This window comes from Phoca vitulina, unplaced genomic scaffold (genome assembly GCF_004348235.1).
Source record: "Phoca vitulina isolate PV1807 unplaced genomic scaffold, GSC_HSeal_1.0 scaffold4, whole genome shotgun sequence".
NCBI classification, from domain to species: Eukaryota; Metazoa; Chordata; class Mammalia; order Carnivora; family Phocidae; genus Phoca; species Phoca vitulina.
Genome location: NW_022589707.1, coordinates 73333343 through 73352728, shown reverse-complemented (window position 1 = coordinate 73352728; position 19386 = coordinate 73333343). Strand labels below are relative to the sequence as shown.

Genomic DNA, 19386 nt, shown 5'->3' with positions numbered 1-19386 from the left:
TGGCTCAGTCGGTTAAGCATTCAGCTCTTGATTTTGGTTCAGGTCATGATCTTAGGGTCGTGGGATTGAGCCCCAAGTGGGACTCCATGTGCAGTGGGGAGTCTGCTTGAGATTCTCTCTCTCCCTCTTCCCCTCCCTCCGCTCACACACGCTCTGGATCTCTCTAAAATAGATAAATCTTTAAAATGAATGAATGAATGAATAACAAATAATAAATACATAAATAAATTTCTTACAAATAATTACCCTTTATGGGGCGTAATGTTTTATTTCATTGAGTTCCATGCAAACTAAGGGGAACCTAAGTTTGGAGTTATTCTATGAAACTCAGTGAAAAAGAAGGAAGATTAATTAATGACCATGTCAACCCCTGGAATATGTTGTATAAACAGATTTCCATAAATTGTCCTTACAGTAAATTTTCTTCAGTTCCATTTAAAATATGTTTTTATTTCTTATGTATCTACTGCAGGGAATGAAAATTTGGCTCAGAAATACCTTAAATTAAAAGGAGCTTCAAATGGAGATAAGCAAAATGTCCAGAGGTTGATCCACAAAGTGGTCATTGAGAGTTGATTTCTGAGAGTTAATATATACTGATATTGGTAACATATATCAATTCAGGAAGAACAAAATTTATTGGCCTGAAGAAATGACTTGTATAGAAAAAGTTAGTGCTAGTTAATCAAGTCCTTTATGATCTTAATATTAAAGTTCTTAGATGAGGGGCGCCTGGGTGGCTCAACTAGTTAAGCGTCTACCTTCGGTCATGATCCCAGGGTCCTGGGATCGAGTTCCACAGCTTTTCCCTCTCCCTTTACCCCTCCCCCTGCTCGTGCTCTCTCTCAAATAAATAAATAAATAAAATCTTTAGAAAAAATAAAATAAAGTTCTTAAATGAAATAGAAAGTAAGATGGATTTTATAGGTCCTCAGGAACAATATTTTATCAAAACAAATGCCACCAAGCTACTGTATTTCTGCTGATTTGAGTTAACTGTGACATTGTGAACATGTAATCTAAAAACCCAGTCTTGGTGAGTTTCAAGATCAATAAGGGCTAGATAGGGGTCCATCATATCTTACTGAGAACATAGCTAGAGGCTGAGCCCATGAGAGATTAACATCCTCTGCTCCTTGGACACTACAATGTCAATATAAGATTAAAAATCAGATATCATTTCTAGAATGTGTTATTAGACAAGAGTAATTGGATTTTCAAAGTAATTTTTTTCATAAATACCTTTATTAAAGCGACATTTTGTAGAAATAACCCATGACAATTAAAATTTGAAACACAGAGCCTTAAACTCAAAACAATTTAATTTCACTTTTTTTAATCAAAGGAGAGATAAACAAATATTATCATAATTCATGAAGAAATCAATACCTACAAAATTCAGTGAGTAACCACATGTTCATCAGAAAATTTTAAGAGGAATCATAAAATTTTAAGGCTAGTAGAAAATGAACATTTTCCTAATTTGAGGGAAAAGTTTTCAAATTTTAGGAGTATCTGTGAAAAGAAATACCTATATTATAAAACCCTAAGTAAAAAAAAAAGAAAAAACTTGAATAAAAATATTGAGGAAAATATTTCACTGTTGATTCATCCACTAAAATTCCAGTGTCAAGTTCAGAGACCTAATTGTTGGTACTAACTTTGCACCTCAACTGCAGAGGTCCCCAACAAGTTTTAATTAAAGATTTTTTCACTGCAATCATAAAATTCTCATTTGAACAATTTTGCTGAACAGTTTTTTTCTTAACTTTCATCAGTATAATTAAAAATCTTTGATATAAATTTAAGGAATCACTAAATATTCACTTAAAGACAGCGTAAGTTAAAATGAGTAAATAAAAAACCCAAGTTTGGATTTGTTTTAAATAATTTGGATTATTTAACAGATTCTAATCTTTTGGTGGAAACTCAAACCTTTTGAAATTACAAAAATTACACAATACAAAGAACTAGTGCACATTAATAAAAATAGAGCATAGTACAGAATAAATACAACTTTTCATTAGATGTTGCTATAGACCAAATGCTTGTGTCTCCCCCAAATTCATATGTTGAAATCCTCTTATTAGACAAGAGTAATTGGATTACAGTGATGGTATTAGGATGTAGGGCTTTTGGTGGGTGATTAGATTATAAAGGCAAATCGTTCATGAATGGGATCAGTGCCTGTATAAAAAAGACACCACAGAGCTCCTTCACCCCTTCCACCATGTGAGGAATCTTCTGGCACCTTCATCTTTGACTTCCCAGCCCCCAGAACTGTCAGAAATAAATGCCTGTTGTTTAGAAGCCACCCAGTCTATGGTGTTCTGTTATAGCAGCCCAAGACAGGCCTCAACAAAATATAAAAAAAAAAAAATCTAATTAATAATATTCTTTTTTTAACTTTTATTTTTATAAGCATCCATAACTTTGAAATATATAACCTCAAACAACTTGATGGCTTTATTTATTCTTATGTTTTAATTCAGTGGAAATATTCCTTATGATTTTAACTATGAACTGGCAGTATTGAGATAATATTTTTCATTAACTAAAAAGTGCCCTCTGAAGTTAGTGTGTCTGTATTTATCCCATTTGACACTCAGCTCCTACAAGTGACCTCATAAACAAAAACTACGTGATTTCTGGTGGCAATTATAGAGTAAAATGAAACTTCATGCATATTATTTGGACACATATTATCTGAGGAGGACCATGTGAATGATTTTTCATAGACCATTTACCGGTGATGCAAATGTTTCATTTTTGTTGCCTATGTACATAGTTCTTACTCAAACAAGATTAATTATTCTTGAATTGCAATAAAATAGACTCCTTTATCTGTCCTACTATATAAATAGCAAAACTTGGTGCAAAAATAAATGTTTCATGCCAATCGATTTGGGAAAAGCTATTAAATTTGGGGAAAACTATCCCTTTGGATTTAAAACTTTAACATGGGACCTGAATAAGGGAAGATTCTGAAGTGTCCAGTGGCCAAACAAAGTGTTAAAGAAGCGCAGAAACATCCCTAAATATCAGCTGATGTTGATCAAGTTTAGCCAAAGCAACATGTGTATATCTTCATATACACAAACATTTTTGCAAGTATGTCTACCAAGCACACTGAAAATATTAGAAACTCACAAATAAAAGAGTTCCTCACAAATAAAACATTTGTTCAAGGCTGTCAGTAGCGGCTACCCTTTAGAGCAAATGCAAATATAGTTCTATGATCCTTAGTGGCCTATGAGTGAATACATGCTTTTCTTTGATGATTGACACAAAATTTTCTATTTGGAAATGCTTTACAAAGAGCATGTGCTACTGACATTTTACACTGTCCTTTTACAACATAATCAAATATGGTGGGTGCCTTTTGGAACATTCATTTCACTTTGCCGGTATGGATGTGTTATGATGTTGGCTATCCTATCTGGTCGGGAACTTCAAAGTTTGAATAGATTTTTTGAGAGAATAAACATTAACTGTTATATAATCCTTGAGATGAACATCTTGCCACCCAACAGAAAAACCACTAGAACAAGATGTCTAATAATAAATCTGATCCAATTTCTCTATGAAAGGCTAGCCAAATTTTTGCTGAGACACCACACGGCACTGATGGAGGTCTGTGAAAGGCAACTGGAGAATCTTAGTGCACATATATATTACAGAGAGCCATGCCCAGAGCTCCATAACCTTTATATGAATAATAAGTAAATCCTTACATTTACAGTTCCCTTTCTCCCCCCCAAAATCTAAATTTCCCAGTGGTGGTAAACTGTTGCTGTTCTTTTGCCTATAGCTAGGAACAAGTTGTTCCATAGGCCATTGGACAAATACCTGATTATTCCTTGGACCACTTCAGCCCAACCCAATCTATTCCCACTTCAGCTACTGAAGAACAACTGAAACATAGGGTTTACTTTATCATGGTCCCTGGAGATTGAGAACAGTGTGTAAAGCTATTCTTCCGTCAACGGACTTGTACTCTTTGGGCCACAAATGGCAAGATCAGGCTCAATGAAAATTTAAAGAGCTTCTTGTTTTAAAATTGACATGGGAAAGAGGTATAAAGACCTCCAAAGTACAAACCTCAAATTGCTTGCACGTTTGCTTTCCATGTGAACCTAGAATTCCTATCTGAAACTTTTCCTTGGACTTTATCCAAGCCTTTTCTGGTATAAAATGCTCAAGAGACAAGACTTTCATGAAAGGTCTTCAGTTCTATACTCTTATTCCTTAGAAGATGACTTGAAAAAGACCTCCAAGTATAAGATCTTTCCCTTGAGAAAGGGTATTGTTGGTATTGTTTTTTCCTGACTCAGAATACAATGAGATGTTATGTCTATTAATCTCTGTTCTAGCCTTGGATGAAAGAATACAGAGAAATAAAGGCTTTCTTTAAGAAAGAAAATAATTATTTTCCCAACATATAAACACACAAGGTTACATATTCTCTTAAAATGACACCAGTGTACATTGGTTACTGGAAGGAAGAATTCTTTTATTTTTTACCAGTGGCAACATGCCTGTATTAGTCTGCTTGGACCACCATAACAAAATACCATAGACTTGATGGCTTAAACAACAAAAATGTATTTTGCACAATTCTGGAGGCTGGGAAGGCCAAGATCAAGGTGCCAGCCAATTTGGTTTCTAGTGAGAGCTGTCTTCCTGGCTAGCAGATGGTCACCTTCTTGCCATGTCCTCATATGGAAGAGAGAGAGAAAGAGATCTCTCTCTTACTCTACTTATAAAGCTACTCATCCCAGCAAATTAGCATCACACATTTATGACCTCATTTAACCTTAATTACCTCCTAAAAGCCCTGTCTCCAAATATAGTCACATTGGGGATTTAAGGCTTAAATTATGAATTTGGGGGGGGGTTGCATGGTTCAGTCTATAACAATAGTTTGAGTAGAAAGCTATCAAAGATCTGCCTAGGTCACATTTCTGAAATGGAGAGTTGTTTTACAGGTATAAAGTTTCAGTTGTTAGATGAGTAAATTCTAGAGAACTAGAGATCTATACAGTGTAGTACCTATAGTTAACAATACTACATCATATACTAAAAAAAATGTCGAGAGTAGATCTCAAGTTAAGTGTTCTTACACATACATAAAAAAAAGTGGAGGACAGGCAGGAGGAAACTTCTGGAAGTGATAGATATGTTTATTACCTTGATTGTGGAGATGGTGTCACGGGTATATGCGTATGTTCAAACCCATCAAATATTAAACCCATTAAATATGTGCAGGTTATATCAACTACACCACAGTTAACTGTTAAAAAATTAATAAAATGGTTCTGGACACTTACGTATCTAGAACTTAAAAAGAAAAAAGAAGAAAGAGGAGGAGAAAAATAAGGTAAAACACGATGAAATTTGTCTATTTTTTTGGTAAAGAAAAAGCAACAAATGAACAAAAGTATCTCAGGGAAGCATGAAACCTCAGGATGAGTTGAAATGATAGGAAGAAATCTTCCAGTTTGGTAGTGTCTGAGAAAAGCTCAGTTCTCATATGAAAATCTAGAACCATAGAAAAAATTCCAGGAGACACACACACACACACACACAAATGAAAAACTACCACTGTGTAGGAATAACATTCATTCATCCAACAAATATTTGTTGAATCCCTGTCATGTCCAAGGCAATGTGCTGACACAAAAAGAAACATGATCTTCGCTCTGTTGGAACTTACAAATTTTGATAGAGCTATTAATCAAATAAGTTCAAAAACAAATGTAAAGACCAACTCTGAGAAGTACTTAGAAGGAGAGGTTTATGGTGGTATAAATATATAATAAGGAATTTGACCAAGTCAGAGAAGTCAAATGAAGAAATGATAACTGAGGAGATAGTAACTGAGTTGAAATTTGAATAATGAGTGGCTGTCAACTGGGTGAGGAAGGGAGAAAAAAAATTTCAAGGCAGAGGAGATGACAGGGGTAAAGGAACTGTAAATGAGAATATGGAAAATATGAAGTACAGGAAGTAAGCTATTCTGGCTGGAATGGACAGCATGGGGGGAAATGTGGTAGTATAGGAGGCTGGAGATATGGGTAGGGAAGTAAAAGATGGTTTTGTTTTGTCTTTTGTTCTGAGGTCGAAGGAAATCATTGAAGGGTTTTTGCCTGGAGTGTGTGTGTGTATGTGTGTGTGGTGTGGTGTGCTAGGGATGGGAAATGGTATACTCAGATTTTTATATCATTCTGTTTGCACTGTGAAGAAGGGATTGAAGGGAAAAAATAGTAAATATGGATTCAACTCCTTTCAGAAGACCATTTAAATATTCAAGGCAAAAATAACACTCTCTTGGATAAAGGAGACAGCAAGGGAGTGAAATGGGCAGATTTGAAAGGTACATACAAGATAAAATTGGCAGGTCTTAGCAATGAACCCAATGTGAGGAGTAAAGGAAAGAGAATGTCTAGGATTATTCTAGGTTTTGGGATGTTAAATGTAATGGTGGTACCAGTCATACAAAAGAGAGTTGAAAAGCAGATTAGACCATCCTACAAGATGAAAGAAGAATATCAGAAATGGGTGACAGATGATAGAAATCTCCAACTGGAGATTTTCAGTAAGAATTTCTATGACACATCAAACAAAAGACAACTTTTTCATTGCCAGAAAACTATTTTCACTTCAGAAAAATATAATTTCTCCCAACAAATATTATTATTTCTCTCTGAAAAGCAGTGAACTAATCTATGGAACAAGCTGTTATTCAGAATATAAAGTGATTATAGAGGAAAATCGTAAGAAAATCAGTACTTCAAAAAAAAAAAAAAAGAAAATCAGTACTTCATTCAGGTACTATACAGGACTTCCAATCTTGTTATATATTTGCAATGTCTTAAAATTCCATATACCTGGAAATCTGTGAAAAGTTATATAGCCAGATAGACTTAGATGTGGATGGTGCAGAGCAAAGGTCACTTTGTGGAGCACATGTGAGAGATGGTCGTGGAATTTTTAAGGGAAAAGATCCATAAAGACACCCCCACCCACTAGCTCCTTCAGGCCAGGATGTTATAGTTCAGTTCCATCCAGTTCTGCTCACTCCACTGAGACTTTCTCAGGATAACTTGGTGAAATGACTCTCTCTATGGGACTCAGTGAGCCTACCTCAACATGGAAATGAAGGACTTGACCTGAGACTGAATCAGAGTGGTGCTGACTCCTGAAATGATCGGTTGCCTTCTACATGCTCCTGTTGCCTAAGGAAGAAGCCCAGTAGAGGAGGAAGAACACAGAATAGGAGCCAGAAATAGGATGACAGTCAGGGATGGGGCACAGAATTCTCTCAGGAGAAATGGGAACGCCTGGACCCTGCTCAGAGGGACTTGTACAGCGCTGTGATGTTGCAGAACCGTAGGAACCTGGTCTCTCTGGGTGAGGGTAATTAACTTCCAGACGATGGGATCTGCCCTTGGCTATCTGCCTTTTCCCTCTGTGCCTCTAGGGAGTCCCTGCACTGACTGACTGAGATAGAAACCCTACTGACTCAGAAAAGGAAAGCTTCTTAATGAAGCATCTGGACTTGAAATTTGCCCCTTCTTCAGATGACCAGCTTACTTCATTCCACATCAGGGGTGGTTCCAGAGCTTAAGTATGCTAAAACCTTATGGCAACTTTAACACATCCAATTCCCTCTTTTCTACCCCTGTGCTTTTGATTCAGTAATTCTTAGAAGAGAACTGGATATATGCACATTATACTGTCCCGGACGCATTCAGGAGGAGGCAACCTGTTCATAAAATTTTGAAACCACTTTTCAGCTTTCTTGAGGTATAATTGTCAAATAAAATTGTAATACATTTTTAAAAAGGTACATAGCCAGAATCTTTGTGAGTGGTTGCCATTTGGGTAGAAATCATCTTCTGAGAATATGGTGTGGAGGATAACTGAGAAAGCCAGTCCCCGAACACTGCGGCCCACATTCACTTTCAGAGATGTGCTCACTGAATGTAGGATTAAAAGGTTGGAAGCAAAGTAACAGGAACAAATCTGTGGTTCATTCAGCTGTTTAATAAATAAAAGGAACAGAGCACAGTATTCAAAACTTTGGCTCTGAAAGGTGTGAATATGCCCATGTCAAGGCAATGTCAGCTTTTATTTTACTAGTTAGAGCCAACGATCTGAAATTTCAATTTTATCGTAAGCCTTGGAGTGTTTTGTTCACTTCTATATCCCCAGAATCTAGAAAAGTGTTTCAGGTATAAGAACTAGACAGTAAATATGTATTGAATAAATCCTATGGAAAGGGGACTGCCAATCTTTTTTGTGTTTTCTGTATGCCCCCTGGAATGGGTGCTCTGCAAAGGTTTTGGCTGTCACTATTTACTTAGGATTTTGCATGAGCTTCAGAAAAGACTGAACTTAGATGTGCTCTGAGCACAGACATCAAGCACCTACACCTCGACACAAGAAGAACTAAACTTTCTTACCTTTCTCCTCAAAGTTACATCACTCTCAAATATGCATCATCTATCCAATAACTTAAAAAATATTTAAGACTTTCCTCTTTCCCTATCTCATTTCCCGCTACATCCAATTTGTCATTATATACTGGACACCCAACCTCTTCAATATTGTTCACATCCTTCCTCGCCTTGTTATTCTCCCTGCTTGCTGCATTGATTCACGTGACTGAATTAATGCAGCCTGTTCAAATTAGCTCTTCTCAGACCCACCTGCCTCCTTTCTCAGCCCTCTCCATGCCAATTACTGGGAATGTACAGTAATTCTTCTGGTTCAGTGGTCATCAGCTGGTGGTGGTGTTTTTGGTTTTGCTTTTATTTTTTGTTCCTGTTACTAAAAGAATTTTCAGAAAGTATTTATGTCCTCTCACATGTGTTTAAGTTGACATCTACATTTTTTTATGGCAAGTTTAAATAGCTGCAAAAGATGTGATTTCTAGCATATGTTAACTACTGACATCTTGAAACCAAAATTTTTATATCACACTTTTGAATGGATGAATGGACTCTAAATACTGGAGTGATTTGATACCTACCTGTTCCTGGATAATTGTACATTATCAAGCTCTTTTTCTCCTTGAATCATTTTTTTTCCATTCCACTTTACCTATGGAATGTCATTTGAATTTAATGTATTTTATGTTGGAGAGACTTTTATTCTTCACCCCATCATACTTTTCTGAAAGATTTTTATATGTCAAAATTATTTAAATTTCTTGTGACCACAGAATTCTAAGAGATAAATAGACATATACACCACACACACACATATACACACACATGCACATATATGTATATATTCTGGATAGAGTTATGTAACTATTAATAGTACATAAGTGATAAGCAGCATGAATATATAGTATTTTCAAATGTCTCTTGGTTTAGTGTCGCCAAAGTTTTTATACCCCAGGACAATGCACCACATTAAAATTCAGGAAGGCTGGGCAGTTTGCCTTTGTTAAGTGAAGTAGGAAATGGAAATTGTGAATGGGAAGAAAGGATTTTGAACTTGACTAACTCCTTAGGAACACATTCACTTCAAGCAGAAGATTTGGGGCAAGAATTCATATGGAAGTAAAGGAGCTAGAATTTGAACCTCTAAGCTGTCCACGCCCACACACCCCTAGGAGAGTCTTTGTGTTCCCGTGGGCTTCATGGATACCAATTTCGAGACTTCTGTACTATGTTGTACAGCAAAAGTGAAGACATTTTGCAGGTGTAAGTAAAGTCCCTAATAAGTTGACTTGAAGTTAATTAAAGGGAATTTACCATGGGTGGTCCTGACCTAATCAGGTGAGCTCTTTAAAAGAAGATGTAGAAGTCAGAAGCTCAAACTACCAGAAAGCTATGCTGTTGGCCTTGAAGAAATAAACTTCCCTATTGAGAGAGTCATGTAATAGGAAGTATCAGGCAGTCTTTAGGAGCTGAGGACCTCAGCACTGCAGCCGCAAGAAACTGAATTCTGCCAACAACCAGTGAACTTGGAATGGGATGCTGAGTCTTAAATGATACAGTAGGTCTGGCAGGCACCTGGGTCATGGCCTTGTGAGGTCCTAAGCAGAGAAGCCGCCTGAGTCGTGCCTGGACTTCTGACCCACAGAAATTATGACATAATAGGTATTGTTTTAAGCCACTAAGTTTTTGGTAATTCGTTATACAGCGATAGAAAACTGTTACACCGTTAAAACCATCACCAAATGTCTTGGTGCTGCATCATACGCGGTACTGTAAATGTAAGCCAAAATATTTGGAAGCATATTCATAAAACATTATTTCATATGCTTTCCAGAATTGCAGAATGTCAACTTCAGTTCATTTGAATAAAAATGTAGTCTCCATATATGATTTTACAAACTAAAAGCTTTCCTGTAATGAAATATTTCTAAAATATTCCCAATGCTTAAAAGATTATTTTGTTCTTAACTATATAGGTTTGGCTTACAAATTCTACCACCCTGTTCTTAGAATTAACATCCTATAAACATCATCCTCTGTTTAACAAAGCCATCTGAATCACTGCATGTTAGTTGCATAATTAGCCAACTCTCCTTTGGACAGAAAATAAAAAGAAATCTATCTAGTAGTGAGGAAGTATCATATTTATTTTATTTCTTTTCTCTCACAACGTCTTTTAAAATAACCAAACACTGATCGGTAAATGAATAGGAGGGAAACAGTGAATGTGCAGATGAGTATGCATGTGAACGTGTGTGTGTGTGTGCGTGTGTGTGTGTGTGTGTTTATACGGATCTTATTCCAGAGACAATTTATAAGAGTACCTAAAACACACACACATACACACACACACACACAGGATGGAAGGGAAAAATGTTGGTTTATAGTACCTAAGTAGTCTAAAAGGATGGAAAGCTTAACAAGATTTTAAAAGTCAGTGAATGGAACTAACCCAATCTATACAGAGAAACACTGTCACAAGAGTCATCTTTTATTTTAAGGGACCAAACAGATGATTCAGTTTCCTTGGAACATTGTGTTCACATCGAGAACCTACCAGATTCTGCAGTTATTTCACATATGCCAGACACATCCTCTTTCTATGGGCTTTATTTGAGTTGTCCAAAACATTTCCTTTTATTAGCAGGTCTAAGTGGAGAGAGATTTACCTTGGCAGTATCACGGTGTGGATAATATTGAATTAAGTTTGTTCAAAGGAATATCTCCATCAGGCTGTACTAGGAAAATATGCAAATACCTATCCCTATCCTCAGAACTGTCCACTTATCATTTAGGCTGCTGGTACCTGATCTTATGTAGATTATTTGTCCCTCTATATATGCATATCTTTATATTATCAAGCCAATTTATAATTACAATTTATAATCCCTTACTAAATTCATGTGAGTCTACTGGTCTTAAAACATTTTAGGATCCAGCTGAAAAAATAAGACCTGTACTCATAGAAATAAAAGCATGGCCAAATCTAATTATCCAGTATTATTTCAAAGAGTAAAAATGTGTAAGTTAACCATGGAGGAGAGGACCAAGTATAGAGATTTAAAGAGCTACCACAAAGCAAGTGAGGAAAGAAGCTTTTATCAGAAATTCAGGAGTGTTGAGTAAAGGCCAGTACATAGAAAACAACCATAGCGCAGCTAAAAGACGGGTTGGTACAGAACACAGGCTGTGGACAAGGCAGCCAGAGAGGTGGGGATCAGCCACTAGAGATTAAGGATGTCTGTGAGATTCTTCCAGTGGACTTACTAGTCTTCATTGCAACTCTGTCATTCACTAAAAGAGGTTCACAGTAGCTTGACAGCTTGTGTTATGTCTGGGGAGGAACGGTATGGAAAGGATACCAGATTGGAAGGTAAAATCTAAGGTGCTAGCTTTTATGGCCTTAATGACATTAGGATACTGCACATAATCCCTGATCCTTTTCTCCCTCAGTGGATTTTTTTTTTTTAAATAACATGAGAATGTTTAGGCCTTCACCGTAAGTGTAAATGTTTTGTGTATTTGTGTTCACTTGCATATGTATCTCTTTCAAAACAATGACCCTCTGAAAATTCCAAAAATTTGGGTAGACTTATATAACACGTTCTTAAAATATTAAAACCTACACACATTAAAGCATCAAGTAAAATAGCTGTTAACCTGTCTCACTAATAATCGCCTGCTTAGATCCAGTCTGTGAGAGGAAAAGGAAGCAATAAATTTGACCTTAACTTACCGCACATTTTAATTGCACAGTACTCCCAGGGGGTGTCAGGGTCAAGAGTATAGCACCATGGCCTGGGCTTGCCATCAGGATTGCGGCAATAATTATCATCAAAGCCCTTGTCGGGATATCTGCAAACCACACGAAGAAAAGTGTCATGTAAATCTGCCTGGAAACACCACCCACTCCTCAGCTCACAAAATAACGTTTGACCTAGCTTGGCTACTACTAGATGGGGGAAGAAGAGGTTTTCTGTTGCGCCTTACAAGAACTAATTATCAACTATTGCATCTGTTAGCTTACATACCTAGTAAGTACAGAATACATCCCCTTTGCTAATAAGTTAGGTCCATTTGGTACCTGTCCCCCAGTTGAGGTCCCAAACTGAGTCCTCTTCTCACAAAGCCCAATTAAGGACAGATTACATAAACATGACCTCAGGTAGAATGCTCATTAAGAAGAGGGGTCCTTTTCTGGGGGCAGGCTTAAAGTTCAAACTGAAAGTTAGGTTTCAATAGTTCTGTTACTAATGATAGCTCAATTTTGAAAATAGAGCCCTTCTAGGTCATGCCCTCTCCTCCACCATGGCAAGAGAGAAACTCCATCACACCACTTTCTCTATACCCACCTCCCTTTAAATTAACAGGGTCCTGAATTGGTGAGTTGATTTTAATTGCTACCATATTCCTTCTGCACTCACTTAAAAGACAAGAGATATACTTTTAAAAAAAACCCCAAACACACAGTTTTAATTTAATTTAAGATAAAAACAAACAAACAAAAAAGATAAAGAAAGAAAAGCACCTTTCAGAAAGGTGGGGATAGAGCTTCTGCTATAATTGTTTATATTTTTATTCTTTATAATAAAAATAAGGGAATTTTTTTCAACTCAAATGTTTCATATGAAATGAATGAACCAAAGTAGACATATTTTTTTTTAAACCATTTAAGCTCAAAAGCTATTCCTGAGGAGAAAAGTAGACTTGGTTGCATGACTTCTCCAGACTGGCAATTCCAAAACACGCTAGGATAAAGCAGCCAGAGAACTGTTTGCTCCACCTTTCATTCCCTTTCTATGGGCATGACCTATGTCATGGTGTCACACGTGTGACCCCACTTTACCTAAGTCACTGAAGATGTGCCTTTAGAAGGACATTGGCTTGTATTTAGCAATAATGCCTCCTCCCATAGCTTGGACTGTGGTCATTACTTAATGAGCCTCTGTCTTTGTCCTGCCATGGAAGAGAAAGAGGAAGCTTCTGTTAGTGCTCCCCTTCTGCACCCCACTGATGCTCCTGTGTTCAGGACCATTATGATTTCAGGGACTCCGTCTACTCAGCAGAGACCACTCAAAGGTGTAGCCAGCATTCTCATATACTTCATCATCAGTCCCTTTGCCCCAAGACTATCCAGAAAACATGATATAAAGAGAATTTCTAAGGCAGTTTGTCATGGAGCAAATACCAGTTTGTAAAAAGAATCATTGGAAGCATGATTTGGTAGTATTTTACCTTTCTGGCAAGAATTTGTGCCGGTGTGGTGTCTGATGATCCCAGCGCTGACAAATCTTGCCTGATTCTGTATGATCCATGGGACCTCGATAACTTTCCCCATTGCAGGTCATGCATTCAACTAATAAAATTAAAGTATGGCATGTTAATTGCTTCTGACAGCAAAATCAAGAACACCACTGTTCCATTGAAAGAATAGTAAATCATCTGTTAGCAAAAAGATTTTTAGAACAATTTATGTACCATTTTAATGTTGAACTGGGGTCTAATGTCCATAAAGAGTGACATAAAATACTCCCTACAGTGCTCTTCATATAGTTTACATGGGATTTGTGTAGTTATTCGTACATATTTACCATAGGGCCAGGTTGCTACCTTTCTAATTTTTCAATAGCTGTCCAAAAGGCACCCAGAAACTGGAAATATAGGATTTCAGTGTCTATACTGACTGCAGAATAATTCTCTTCTCTCAACTTAAGCTCCAAACACAAAAACAGGAAATACACAACTCAAAATGAGTATACGTGATACCCCTAGGGTTAATGCCAAAATCAGGACCAGGTAAACTTGAGAGATCAACTTCAAACATAAGTGTGGTACTATTCAAAGAACAGGGATATTTTAAAAGAAATCATGGCTCCTTTCTGTTCCTGAGTATCCATGTCGAATAACTGGGCAGACTTACATTCTTATCTAGACTAGGATAGAAGATGACCTGCTATTGAACTCCTTGTACTCACTGTCTTTAAAATGTATACGCTCATGTAATTATGCAGGATCCTACTGATGATTCTGTGAGGTTAATTAATAGTTCTCCTCTGGCTGGCCTCTTATGTCACACCGAAAACTCTGAATCACATCAGCTAGCTGAAAATGAGACTTCTCAAATGGACAGGTTGATTTGTAGCACAGCAGGAATCCTATGGAATAAATCATTGCTTGGCTTTCTTACGAATCCGGCAAACTTCCCCAAACACATCATTTGTATCTTGTGACTACTGATCATCTAACTTTAGCCAAAGCAGAGTAAAGATATCAATGTTTAGCTTTATCCACTGGTATCTAGCCTAATAGGTATTTGTAATAATTTGGGATATGATGTTAGAATAATCACTTCTGGACCTTTGATTTTTATAACCTAATAGGACAGTAACTATTAACTTTCTGAAATATAAGATGATTTGGCTTGATCCATCTACTTCTTTTTATGTTGCTTAATCTATGAACAAGACAAGGGACAATTCAGCTTCCTCTCATTAGATTCTGAGTTTCCCCAGACTACAGTCAGTAAGCACCTGAACTATAAATGAGAGGTGCTCTGTTTGGCCAAGGTCATTTCCACATTAAAATGCTCAACCCTGGACTGTGGGCACATCTCAGCTTTCCAGTTCAATGGGGTACAGATTTATTTAGTTCCCTTTTTCAAAAGAATTCAAGGTTTGATATCTTCACAGAAAACAATGAGGCATTTATTATTCTTTGTTCCTTTGTACTGAGTGAAAAAGTAGAATTGAATACTATGATCACACGTAAGAAATAAGTATCCACATGTACAATCTCTAACCTTATATGGTACACAGAAATATATCTATGTCTCCTTTAGCAGATGCAAGTTGATAAGAGTATATCCCTTTCAAATGAGAGTGAATATAATGATTTTCTGCAAAGCAGTATTGTGGGGATTATTATAAAACATTTTTCCTAAGCTTCAGGATTTTTAATCTTCTTAAGGTAAAATAGCTACACAAATTAAACAGATGATTCTATAAGACAGCTGTTTTACAGAATGAGTGTGGTAGATCACTGCTTCTCCAAACCTTAATGTGCATAAAAGTCACTTTGCAATCTTGTTAAAGAGCAAGTTCTGATTCAGAGGATCAGGACGGGGGCATCAATCGTTAGTTCCCAGGGGATACTGATGCTTCTGGTACTTGAAATTCACACTGAGTAGCAAGTGTGTGGATAATTCATTCTATTCTAGAAGTTCTAAGTGTCTGGTGGTAATGGCTTTGTAGGAGAGAAATGATTTTACTTGGGTATTGAAGGATGGATGGATTTGGATAAGCTATTACGGAGCAAAATAACATAAAATGGTACAGAAACATAAATTAGTGTGTTATGTTTATAGCAAAGTGAAGAGAGAGTTATGGATGCAGTTGCAGACCTAAGGAGATTTTTAAAAATAATAAAAGTCAGCAAGAATAATGTAAGATTTTGGTAGGCAATGAAAGTTGTTGTTGGGGTAGGAATAAAATGTGTCCTGTGATAGAACTGAGATGATAAGTATATTATAGTTATAAATTCTTTGATTACTCAGTACTTTTAACATACAAGAAATCATTTGACCCTTGCAATGAGGAAAACAAGGCTCACACAAGTTTTAAGGGACTTACCTAAAACAGAAAATGTCAGACCTGTGCCTGGAACACAGACCTTGTCACCCACAGTCCAGGGTTCATTCCATTCTTCCTAATTATCTTTTTGTCTCATGTATTTTAATTTGTTTCCTATGCATTCTGATTGGTCATACTTTTACAATAGACTCATAGCAATAATTTTAGAAAGTCAATCTCCCTGCCTTTTCAACATTGTCTTCATTACCCCCTCTGCCTTCTTGTTTATAACAGTAAGTTGCCCTGTTGTATTCTCACCTATTGGAGGATGGGGAGAAGGGGAGCAAGTAGATTGGCCACCTTACGTGGGCTGAAAAATTTGTTGTTTTACTATTGCATCAAGCCATCAGGTTATTAGTAAAAATTACCTCAAGAAAGCCAAATTTTAAACTCATAGTCACTTTTCAAACTTCCAGAATTCTAAGAAACTCTAAGTTTTCCAAGCTCAGTCAGGCAGTAGGGATGGAAATCAAGTCCATCTACTCATGGAAGTAGGTGAAAATATGATCTATATAACACTGCATAGGGTGAGGATCGCCCCTCTTGCTCTATGTCCTTTTGGCTCTTTATTTGCCAGTGTATTATCCAACAGCTCTAGCAAGTTCATCCTTTTAAAAACAGAACAAAACAAAAAACAAAAGCAAAATGCTGTCCCAAATCACATAAACTCAAACTATGTAAATGTTTCTATTCGTAACTAGAGTAGTTTTCCTAAATATACCTCTGGCCTAAATGAAAGTAGAAAAATATATTAACTACACATGAATAGTAATATAAATAGGATTCATTTAGCATCTTTCTCATCATACTAACCAACTAACTCAAAAATTATTGTGTTCTGTTTTTCTCAATTATAAAATTACAAGTGATCTGAGTTTACAGACTAAAGTAACTATTTTGAAAATATCTCTCAGAAAAATCCATGCTGGTGATTACTTCAGCAAAACTGTATGTTTGAAATATGGATATTTTCACAAACCCACATTTATAAATAATCGTTTTATTTAAATCTTTGTTTTTAAAAGTCCTTCTCCACGGAATATGAAATTATACACATAAAGTTATAGCAGTATTATTTGGGATTTTAAATGTAAGTTATAAAAAATAATGATTATGGCTTAATAAAATGTATTCACTTGAATATTTGACACTCATTAAAAAAGACATCTGTTCCAATAACTGGTGATTGCTATGTTCTAAATCCCAAGCAAATGTTAAAGCAAGAAATTGGACTTTAGACAACTCAGTTTTTTACAGTATTTGAATTAAACATCAATGCTACTATTTTCTTTACATATTGTGTAAGTTTCTAAATATGATAAAAGTATTCATTTTCTTTTGGAATGCTTAATATATTTCAAAGATTAAATTACAAGAAAATAATATTAATCACTGGACCTCAAATATACTTCTTTTATGAACCAAACTTTCAGATAAATTTCAGATGATTATTCAGCCAAGAGTTTAATAAGGTTATAAAAATTTCAAGAAATACATCTACATTATTTTGTATATTTTGTATTATCCATTTTATAAATAGCTCTGCTTTTCTCTATTAATGTATTGACAGTGCTTCTTATTTTAGATCCTCTTCAGTAAAATCCTGCTAACGCATTATTCAGTATAGTGTGAATTTAAATATCACAGCTCAATTCACACTCCCCGAAATGTTTAGCCTATAGGACAGGTGTTGGTTCACGTCTCTCACAGGATTGTTATTCAACTACCATCAGATTTCTAATTACTTCCAGAAAAAGCCTATCAGTGCCACAGTGTCCAATAGCATCATCTGCCATTAATAGTAATGAGCAATGCCCTTTTATAAGGAAGTGTAATGACCTCAAATAATAAAGGATAATAGAGATGTACATTCTAATGAGATGAGGATAACTGGAAGTAGGATTTTTCCAATTACTTCTTTTCTAGCACATTTATTCTACATTGTCTATCAGTCCAGATCTATGCCAGTGTATTTTGATGAAGGTTCTTATAAACCAGGGTTGAGAAATCACATTCCCACATGAACTAGGCAGGTAACATAAATGCTAAGCTATTTAAAGTTTGACCAAGTTACCTTCCCTTGAAAACACTTTCCCAGATCAAAAAACATCACTAAACAAAACTCCTTGCAATGACTTTCAACCTCAGAAAACTGTGATAGTGGAGAGTTCCCCCAAAAAAGTAGGGTTTTTTTTCTTCCATGTGTAAATTTAAAACAAATATTAATTACAGATTTATTCATACAAAACAGACTTGTTCATAACGTTATCACAGATAAGTTTATTATTTTTAAAAGAGAAGAAAACAACGAAGAAGTTATAGTGAACAGAATATGATATGGAATGGAAAGTAAGAATTTACAAACAGAGATGGAACTGGCTCTAGCACATGAAGTCAAGAATTTTAAATTAACTACAACAGAAAACAAATTCACCTTCTCCATGACAATTCGCTAACAATGGCCTTCTTATGTGATCAATATCAACCTAATATTAAATGGGTATTTATGGAAAAATAGTTCAAAAAAATTTGGTTAATAACAAACAGGTACGATATCTTACTATAAAAACTGGACAGCATCCCAGCAGCCCCCTACCCCCAAGTACTTCAAAATCCGACTAAATTTCTATCAGAACTTAATGCATGTTTCATTTGGATTTTTAGAATTTTAGTTTTTGACAGAACTGAAAAACCAGCTGTTCAGCAGGCAGGTAACTAAGAAAAGTGAAACCACATACAATGCTGAAGTGGTTACTCTTCCTTCTTGTCAGGCCTTCAGCTTTCCAGTGCAAGAGTGAGGACAGGGCCCCTTTATGCTGTGAGGGGAGGTAAAAGCAGACATGGCCTTAGGGTGCCTGCCTTCAAGACAGTGTGGGCCCTATGGCTTTGATCTCTTCAGATACTATTCTCAATGGTGTGTAGTGTCAGTCTATGTATCAAATTTGCTTTCCACCAGAAGGCACACAGGCGGATCGAACTTGCAGCGACCCCTCCCCATATTCTCTTCTGGGCTCATGTACCCTGGCCACACCACTTCAGGGCAGGTTTGACAAAATTTCTGCAGAAGCAGGTGCTGGATGAATAGAATTAGCATTACTCTTAAAGAGCATAGCTTCCTTCGGCTCCTTTCAGGTGACGTGTGGAAAGAGACTGTGAGGTATGTGAACTCAAGACAGTAGATGAGGAAGCCCAAACTTTTACTCTCCCCGGAGGGATCCCTCAGGCTCGGTTGAAATTCAAACTGATAACTCTTTTGTATTAATCTGATGAAAATCAGTTTTTAAAACATCGTGTAAAAATGC

At 36.3% G+C, this 19386-nt stretch overlaps 1 protein-coding gene across 4 annotated transcripts in view; it reads right to left on the bottom strand.

Moving 5' to 3' along the window:
* The window catches only part of HGF (hepatocyte growth factor), a 76640-nt gene that overhangs the window by 37594 nt on the left and 19660 nt on the right, over nucleotides 1-19386 (bottom strand). For all 4 annotated transcript variants that reach the window (XM_032402281.1, XM_032402280.1, XM_032402282.1 and 1 more), the window contains 2 exons: nucleotides 13692-13812; nucleotides 12193-12311 (listed from right to left, as the gene is read on the bottom strand). In XM_032402281.1, coding sequence (XP_032258172.1) covers nucleotides 12193-12311; nucleotides 13692-13812 — 240 coding nt within the window. The remainder of the gene's footprint in view (nucleotides 1-12192; nucleotides 12312-13691; nucleotides 13813-19386) is intronic.